Here is a 9,784-nt window from a genome sequence, read left to right on the forward strand (position 1 = left end):
TTACATTCATTCATCCCAGAATTGAAGTGACTGACTTACTATTCATGTTTTGGCGAATGTGAAAAGGTTGTTGTTGTTTTAATTGTTGGGGTGTCCTGTGCACAGGTCTGTGTCATAAAAATGCCCTAACTGCTTGTCAGAACTGCATAATGAGTGTTATGATGATTCTGCTTTGAGAAATTTGCAAAAATTGACAGAGAAAAACTACAAAATATTATCTGCATAATGTGTTGCAGATAATGTAAACCCACCACTTTATCTTGGTGGGTTTATACTGAGTTTGCTTGATCTCTCTGTTATCAGGATGTGGAAGAGTGTCAAAAAGAAGATGAAGAGAAATAAAAAAGGAAGAAAGAATACCAAACGATGGGAGGGGGGGGGATCACTGTCCCTAAATAACATGAGTGAAATATGCATTGGGTAGCTTTTGTCTGCTGCTTCTTTCCTGTCTGTCTTTTGGATGTGTTTCTGTTTGTGCTTTAAGGCTCTACACCCCGGGGTTGCTTTGCTTTTGTTTGTGTTGATTGATATGTGTTATTTTTGCTGTAAATGCACTGTTCTGCTGTTCATATGACAATGTTTAATAAACTCTGTTTTAAGTCTGTTCTGCTCTTTTCCAGAGAATCAGCATGAGTGATTTGATTTTAATTGTATTCAAAAGCTTCAAAATTTGTGACCTGACAAAACCTTTTTCTCCAGTTTAGGTTAGGGAGACAGGTAAGAGGCCAGTATTTTCTTTTGGGTTTCTCGTTATAGGTAGGTCAGTTTTGTTTCATTTCTAGAGTGTTTTGCTTGTTGTTTTGACCATGCCCATCTTGATGCTTGCTACCTTTTGAAATTAACAAAATATCTGGTTGTTGTGAAAGCGCAACCCTGTGGCAGCATTGGTCTTTCCTTGGGAGATTAGAGCGGGGGCGTTATCTTTCCTTTTTTATGTGTTTTGGGGTGTAACACATTTCATTTCATAACTGGACTCTATTTAGTGTTCCTTAACAGTAAATAAAGTTATGTTTAGGCAAAAATCAAACAGGATTCAGCTAACTGTCTCTGAATGATCGAATGGTAATAATTAAAACATTTCCACTAAACAGCAGTTCCATTTTATTTTACAGAGAGCTGATACTTCATTTACATGAGGTTATAACACCTGCAGGTGCATCATGGACATGAAAAAACAGAAGAGCAGAGGTTATGCTTCACTGAGTGTGAAAATTCATTTGCAACATTTTAAACCGGTGACACTTGCTCTCTCTGTTACTCAGGAAGAATTATTAAATGATGCTCTCTAGTGTTCAAATATTACATAGCGTGTATGTCAGAAAATACTTATGTTTTAACTATGGGAAGAAGATATTTTAAAAAGTGGTGTGCTTATGAGTGTTTTTTTCCTCTCTGTGCCCCTCTCCAAAATTTAACAGTTCATTTTAATAACCTTAAACTTATGTTGTTTATAATACAGTGACACATTTTCCCATTTACTCACAAGAAAACACATTTTTTAATTCAATGCTTTTATTAATTTAATGCAAAACACAAATTCCTGAAAATACTTGTCAAAAACCAGCAAATGAATACATGACTTAAACCTTTTGCATTATTCTGATTTCTAACATGTAAAGACTGTAATGAGCAAACAGCACAAGCAGTAAAGAAGCAGATTTTAAATGCATTCTGGTCCTCGACTATTCAGTGGGACATTCTGACTTCTTGATGGTTTTCTCTGAAGTCTGTGAGCCCAAAGACACTTTACATGTATAAACCTTATCCATGTTCCAGTCTGATGTCTGGATGGTCAGAGAGCTGCTGATTTGGTAAGTCTGGTCTGATCTCTGAACAGCAGTGCTGGTAGAGATCCCACTGCTCACTGGACTCCCAGCAGCCAACCAGCTCACATCTGCAAAAGGCAAAGACTGACTGGACAGACAGACCAGAGAAGCTGTGTCGGACTGGAGCTCAGCACTGGACGGAGGGAAGACTGTCAGGGCAGGAGGAGAGAGGCTGGAGCCTGAAAATACATGAAGAACATTCAGGAAATTGAAAAATCAAAGGAAATGAAATGAAATAATGAAAACAGAAGAAATCGAGACATCAATAAGAGTCAATATGGAATAAACATAATATTTGTTATGAAATTAGAAGAAAACAATACTAATGTGATTTGGAAAAATATACAGACATAACAACCCAACATATCAATTGATTTTCTTTTTAAGTTTTCCTAAAATAAAATATGACTAGTTACTCTTTAACTTTTCATGTAAGATGTCGTGAATTTAATTCTGGAGGTTTCTGCATAACATGTCAGTTACTGTGAGCAATTTTCTTTCATTAAAAAAAAAAACTGTACAGCCCGTTTCTAATCACTTAAAATTAATTTTTAACTTTAGTAACACTGTTAACTACTACTGAAGAAAAAGAAAACAATCTTATATATGTTTTTGAAATGCCAACCCCAATATTAAATAAAAACACTATGAGAATAATAAGAACAGATGATATCCTATTTCACATAATGTTTAGTGAACAACATTTATATAAAAATATACAAATTTGGTTTGACACCTTTTCAATTTTTTTAATATAAAGAATTCATGTCTCCTGCACATACAACAACCTCAAACTATTTCATGTTGTATAAAATCATAAAAATTATGCAGAACAAGAAAAATATTGAACTAAGTAGTCATCAGCAGAGTTTTGCAAAATCTCTGTTGTTTTATGATCAGTTAAAAAGCACTTACTTGTCACAATCAGCTTGGTGCCTTGTCCGAATACCACAGTGATTCAGTTTGTATACATGGCTGTACAAAAACCTCCTGACTGTCACTGATGAGGGGAGAGGAACTGAAACATCCTGTAGAGACCAACTTTCACTGTCAACATCTCATTCCCTTCATCAATCTGTTTGTATTTTATAACTGCATTTCTCTGTGTGTAGTCGTGTTTTTTCCTTCTTGTCACTTGTTTTGTGTAAGACTTAATTAAGTACTCATTACTGATCTGAATTAAACAGAGATTCACTGTCTCTCAATGAGATTTTGTTTAGTCTGGTTCACTATGACGGAGCATTTTTGGGAGAGTCTTCCCATGTCTGACAGGAACTCACTGCAGAGTCTCCTGTCTCTGCATGATTGATAAAAGACTGCAAATCAGTGTTTGGTCAGGATTTAGATATTAGTCTGTCTGAGGAGAATCCTGCTGAAAATGCAGTTGACCTGTGAGAATGATGAAATCTCAGAAATGAGGCGAAGAACCAGGAACCTGTTTGTACCGCCGACATAAAAGCTTTCAGCTTTTTTAATGTTGTATTTGAGCAGGTTAAAGGTAAAAAAAAAAAAAGGATTTTAAAAAATGAGCAATCCAATGTTTAATAAGACATTATCTGGAGGTTGTATGTTACTCTGCATTTTCTTGATTAGACTATACTCAAGTGAATGAGTCTAAGAAAGCATATGTACTGCCAAGAGGTTTGTAACACATTGTGATAAGTACAGTGTCTTCTATTTCTGCGAACTTGATAGTTAAATGATAATTAATGTTTGATGAGGACGTAGAGTTGAATCTTTCTGAGGAGAATCTTGTTTCAAAGCTTTTGAACTGTCAGAATGGAGAAATCTTAGAACATACAGATGATCTTCTCTAGGAACTTGTTTATACAGCTAATAGAATTCCTATCATCTCTCTCAATGTTGCAGTTGAGAACAGCTTGTTGAAAACTTTGTACTTAAGTACAGTAAGTAAGTATTTGTACTTGGTTACTTCCCACCTCTGGGGACAGAAAACCTGTTCCAACGCCAAGTGAGCTGCCAGAATGAAAACTGAGGAACCCCTCCAGGAACTTGTTTAGACCATCCAACATAATTGAACCATATTGCAGCTGAGAACAACTTCTTGACCTGGAGAAACCTTGTGGACAGCAGGTATCTGGATAAACACTTCTGCTGCATTAACATGTGCCAACAAACACAGAAAGAACATGAGTGAAATGTCTTTCTCCAAAACGATGGGCTATGAAACAGATGAGAAGAACGTCTTACACTTTAGAGAAGTGATGAGAGAGCAGACAGACCCCAGCATGTTGTCAGTGTGAGGTGTAAACATCCTTTAATATTCAGCTGAGATGTGAAAACGATTGTAGTGACAAGAGAAGCAACAGATAAAATTCAATGTAGCTGCATTTTCACTTCATATGAAACATTTTTAAACCTATTATGCAACTTTATCAGTATCCATTTGGGTTGATTAATGTCATTTACTGCAGCTAGAATGTGACAGTTATCAGAGTTTTAGGAAACCGTTTGTCAAATTGCTGTTATTTAAAAAGACACACACATAATAGGTTTAATTGTGTTAGATGCACATAATTTAAAATGCACATAATTGTGTACATATATATGGCAATTTGTGTTGTTGGTGGTCATTATACTCCTCGATATTTTATACTTTCAGTGATGAATGTAAAAATATATCAAAACAAGTAATTCAGTATTTATTAGCAGACTGTCTGAAGTGGATGAGTTTTCATTGATGAACATTAAAATAAATCAAAAATAACAATAAACACACTATTTGAAGGTGGTGGGTTTACACTGAGTTTGCTGAATGGGTCTTTTGTCTGCATGTGAAAAATAGAGCATCAAAAAGCAGAAGTATCAGTGGGGAAGTTTTTGTCACAGTGTAAATCACTGTGATACGTACTCTCTCACAGAGCTGTCCCATGTCTTACAGTAATAGACTGCAGAGTCTCTCTCCTCCACATTTTTGATGATCAAACGATAATCTTTTGTTGACTGATGAGTGGATGTGAATTTTGGAGAGGAGAACCCAGAACCATAGGTTGGAGAACTATAGCTATGATAAAAATACAGCACAAACTGAGGAACTCCTCCTGGAATCTGTTTATACCAACGAACACCACTGCCAGTAACAGTCCCCAGGTTACAGTCCATGGTGGCTGTCTCTCCTTTCCTCACTGATAAAACAGGAGGTTTCTGTGTCAGCACCGTCACACCACTCACACCTGCAAACAACATGAAGACATGGAGTCAAGAGAAACACAAGCACATATGAATCCAACAAATAACTACTAATCTGAAGTATAAATGAGGTTCCATACATGTTAGAGCAGTGATGAGAGCACAGAGAGTCACCAGCATGTTGTCACTGTGTGTTGAGACCTGTGACTTAGAAAGAGTGCACTGCTTCTGTAGGAGGAGAGGAGGTGTGAGCCATTAAATATGTGACAGAAACTCAGAGAGACTGACAGGAGGAGGAGCTAAATCTGCGTAGTTTGCGATGTTTGGGTAATTTATGTTCAGTGGAGGGTAATTCTGTTTTTGTATTAATAAATATTGGTGATTGTGATGTCTCCCTCCTCTCCCTTAAAATTGTGCTGCTGCATTTTATTATGAAAAATTGTTTGCTATGTCTCCTGGGTGAGGTGTTCCAGGCATGTCTGACTGGGAAGATTCCCCGGGGCAGACCCCAGATATGCATATCTCTCGGCTGGCCTCAGAACACCTTGATGTTTCCCCAGAGAAGCTGGAGGAGGTCTGGGGTCCTCTGCTTAGGCTGCTGCCCCTGAGACCCGGCCCTGGATAAGTGGAAGAAGATGTATGTATGTATGGATGGTTGCTATGTTCTTCAGGTTTATTACTGATGCTTTTACCATTACCAGTTTTTATGTTTGGACAAAAAAAAAAGATCAGAATCCCGCTAACCCTTACAGTTACCTGTTATAATTACATAATCAACAACCTTGAAATGTATGAACTTCTCTGGAAATTCACATGAAACTGGAGTGTTTAGGATTAGGAGAACATTTGATAAAATGTTACGCCATTTATGAATATTAAACAACTGAATAAAGAGTTCAAAAAAAAGAATAATTTTAGTACTAGAACTGTGTGGGCGCCTGTTTCATTGCAAACTTGAGCCACATGAGTTTTGTGGTATTTCTCACAAATGAAATCACTGTGATACAGTGATACTCTTGATATAGTTCCCCTGATTCACAAAAACAAATACCAGTGTCGCTCATCTACATCTTGAGAGTTAAACACAACAATTAGAGGACTGACTAATTTGCGTTTACCAAAACATTTTGGTTTTAGACACTCAAATTCATTTTTGTATTCATTTGTTTTGTTCTACAATTAATGGTTGGAAATGTTAACTCAGTCACTCAGTTGTGTTTTGTTTGTTTTTTGTCTCAGTATTCATGATTGTGTTATGTTCTACGCAATAGAGTCTATGTTTCAGTGCAGTACAATGCTTACCCTCCTCCTTTTAACTCTAAATCCAGGTCTAAGAATGATGTAGAATTTAGTCAGTCTGAGGAGAATCCTGTTACAAAGTAAAGTGAATTGTCCTCATTTAAAAACTCTCCATCAGCTCCATCAGAGACTTGAACCATTACAGGCAGTTCCTTGAATGGTTTTAGTTTAAATGCAAATGTCCTTATTGTCACACATCACACATTTTCTTCTTTTCTTACATTTAATGATGCTGAATCTATGTTTATAACTATTTAAGAGTTGAGTCTGGTGTCTAAATTTATATTACTTATACGTACATGCATACAATGTAGGTCTGCTTTTTGTATATGATTTTGCATATGAGTAGTTATTGACTGACAGCTGGGATAGGCTCCAGCGCCCCCCGCGACCCTGAAAAGGATAAGCGGAAGCCAATGGATGGATGGATGGATGAATATGGATTTTCCCCAGTTTTCTTTGTTCATGATTTCAATGATAAATATTTAAAAAAAAAAATGAACAAACAAATAACACACTATTTGAAGGTTTGTTTGTTAGAGGTGTCTTTTACCAGGTTGTGAAAGAGTCTTAAAAAGCAGAAGTATCAGTGTGGAGGTTTTGTCACAGTGTGAATCCCTGTGATACTCCACTGTTAGCAGAGTTGTCCCATCTTACAGTAATAGACTGTGAGTCTCCTGTCTCTGCCTGATTAATCATGAACTAGGAATCAATGTTTGATGAGGATTTAGAGTTGAATCTGTCAGAGGAGAATCCTGTTCCAAATTCAAGTGAGCTGCCAGAATAGTCAAAACTTCGACCAAATACTTATTTTCCACCCTGATTTACGAATAAATTCTTTACAAATCCTACCATGTGGATTCATGGATTTATTTTTCACATTCTGTCTCTCACAGTTGAAGTGTACCTCTGGTGCAAATTACTGACCTCTGTCATAATTTTAGGTGGGGGAACTTGCACAATCGGTGGCTGACTAAATACTTTTTTGCCCCACTGTATATGTCACAGTACTGGGTCTGCGACTCATATTTGTCTTTCAAGTTTTAGATTTATAATCTTTGATTACTGTTGTTCATGATTTTGGTTTCCTTTTAAGTTTTCAGTGACCTTAGTTCTCCCTCCCTTAGTGTTTATCTCAGCCTGTGTTTAGTCTCTGCTGCTGTGTTTTCTCTGTGCTGTTCCTGTGTTCACCGCTTCATGTCGAGTCACCCTTGTCTCTGTGTTCGTTCATCTCCTGTGTCTCCCCAGTCAGTCATGTCTCTCTGTGAGTGTTAGTTACCCTTGTCTCTGTGACCCATGTTCGCTCTGTCTTCGCTGTCAGTTGGATCTTCGTGTCAAATCTGTGTCTTTTACTTTGATAGTCTCGCATCCTTTGTAAATATTTCCAGTTTTGCTTCCTCCATGTCCCTGTGTGATTGCTCCCAGATGTGTCTGATCCCTCGTTACTCCCTGTGTATTTAAGCCCTGTGTTTTCCTCCGTCAACAAACAAAAAAAGCAATAGAAATAAACACAGGGAAATTACCTTATCTGTATATGTTTACATTCTCTTTCTACCTCATTAACATGCTTCTGATGAACTAAAGCTGATTCAAAATAATAAATCTCTGCAACTAGCTGATCTGATCTGAGTCTTGGTTTTTTTTTTTGACTGAATTTTAGTGAAGCATGAATTAGTGAAATTATTGAACTGTAATATAAAGAGGATTTGTGTGGTCTCATTTTTCTTCGTACTGTGGCTTGAAATCAGATTAACCAGTTAATATGTTGAGAATGTTTTTTCATCAAACATGTTTTACAGTACAATAACATTAAAAGCTGATGATGTGAGGTTTTATGTGTGAATAATATGTGAATATTCTGGTCCTTTGTTTATTTAAAGTGAAAGTGGAAATAAATAAAGAAATACAATAAATACATTTAAAAGAGCAATGTTTAAGAACTAATTGTTTATATGGTGCACTGAGTTTGTACCCAAAAAGCAGAAGTAATAGTGAGGAAGTTTTTGTCACAGTGTAAATCACTGTGATGTGTACTCCTTAACAGAGCTGTCCCATGTCTTACAGTAATAGACTGCAGAGTCTTCCTCCTCCACATTTTTGATCATCAAACGATAATCTGTTGTTGACTGATGAGTACATGTGAATTTTGGAGAAGAGAATCCAGAGCCATAGTATTGAGAACTCCAGTCATGACGAAACCTCACTACATACTGAGGAACTCCTCCTGGAATCTGTTTATACCACCAAGCAGGTTCATTAGTAACAGTCCCCAGGTTACAGTCCATGGTGGCTGTCTCTCCTTTGCTCACTGATAGCACAGTTTTCTGTGTAACCACTGTCACACCACTCACACCTGCAAACAACAAGAAGACATGGAGTCAAGAGAAACACACAGACATTAGTATATATGTGTGCAATATAATTCAAAGTGTTTACATGTTAGAGCAGTGATGAGAGCACAGAGAGTCACCAGCATGATGTTGACGTGAACGAAGAACTGATTTGAAGAAAAGGTGCTGGAGGAGCCATTTAATACAACTAACAAAAGGAGGAGCTGTGTCTCCTCCTTTCACCCTGTTACATCATCATATTTTTTTCTTTTTTCTTCATTTGTTTCTTAATTAGCGCCATAATCTATATATTCTAATTGAAGCATAAAATCAGAAAAATGGGAAAATTATGCCAAGGCCTCCAGAAGCACAAAGGGAATAATACCTTTATTAAAACTTCATTGGAAAACAACATTGACATTTCTCATTGACTTTGACAAATGCTGCAGCTCGTCTTCTGACCCGAACCAATAGACGTGAACACATTTCTCCGGTGCTTGCCTATCTTCACTGGCTCGCTGTTCACTTCAGAATTGATTTTAAAATTTTATTGTTGACTTACAAAGCCCTGAATTGACAGGCTCCGGGGTATTTGTCTGACCTCTTACAGCCTTGTGTGCCCTCTAGATCTTGTCGATCAAATAATCTTTTGCTTTTAACCATACCAAGGTCGAGGCTGGTTCACAGAGGTGATCAAGCGTTTGGGGTTGTAACACCTAAACTGTGATATAATCTACATCAGTGGTAGGCAACTCCAGGCCTCGAGGGTCGGTGTCCTGCAGATTTTACATATCACCCTGGGTCAACACACTTGAATCAAATGATTAGTTCATTACCAGCCTCTGGAGAAGTTCAACACATGTTGAGGATGTAATTTAGCAATTTGAATCAGCCGTATTGGATCATGGACACATCTACAACCTGCAGGACACTGGCACTCGAGGCCTGGGGTTGCCTACCACTGATCTACCCTTACACATCAGACAGGCTCCTACTGTCAATCTTTTTAAATCTCATATTAAAACACTTTTGTATTCATTGGCTTTTAATACAGTAAGAGAGTTTTTTGATATTTGTTTGGCATTTGGTGTTTGGTACTAATTATTTTGTATTTTTATACAGCACTTTGGTCAATTGCTGTTGTAATTACATGTGCCATGTGAATAATAAAAAAAGAAA

At 37.1% G+C, this 9,784-nt stretch overlaps 1 protein-coding gene across 1 annotated transcript; it reads right to left on the minus strand.

Moving 5' to 3' along the window:
* Positions 1–1,155: 1,155 nt before the first annotated feature.
* On the minus strand, positions 1,156–5,188 carry LOC146711501 (immunoglobulin lambda-1 light chain-like). The gene is made up of 4 exons (XM_085455445.1): positions 5,117–5,188; positions 4,695–5,020; positions 2,742–2,775; positions 1,156–2,005 (listed from the first exon to the last, which is right to left on the minus strand). Exons 1-4 carry the CDS (start codon positions 5,154–5,156, stop codon positions 1,683–1,685), a joined length of 723 nt encoding a protein of 240 aa, XP_085311571.1. The 5' UTR covers positions 5,157–5,188; the 3' UTR covers positions 1,156–1,682.
* Between the last annotated feature and the right edge of the window lie 4,596 nt (positions 5,189–9,784).

Source organism: Copadichromis virginalis, linkage group LG4 (genome assembly GCF_057382275.1).
Source record: "Copadichromis virginalis isolate Kocher_CV1m ecotype Utaka linkage group LG4, C_Virginalis_male_GT1.1, whole genome shotgun sequence".
Classification (NCBI taxonomy): domain Eukaryota; kingdom Metazoa; phylum Chordata; class Actinopteri; order Cichliformes; family Cichlidae; genus Copadichromis; species Copadichromis virginalis.

Bases quoted from the DNA above. Each gene is read 5' to 3' on its own strand.
- LOC146711501 (XM_085455445.1), bottom strand. From the start codon at position 5,156: ATGCTGGTGACTCTCTGTGCTCTCATCACTGCTCTAACAT. The intron at 5,021-5,116 runs GTATGGAACCTC...TGTTGTTTGCAG, and splicing joins TCTCATCACTGCTCTAACAT to GTGTGAGTGGTGTGACGGTG. The intron at 2,006-2,741 runs GTAAGTGCTTTT...ATGTATTTTCAG, and splicing joins CACCAAGCTGATTGTGACAA to GCTCCAGCCTCTCTCCTCCT.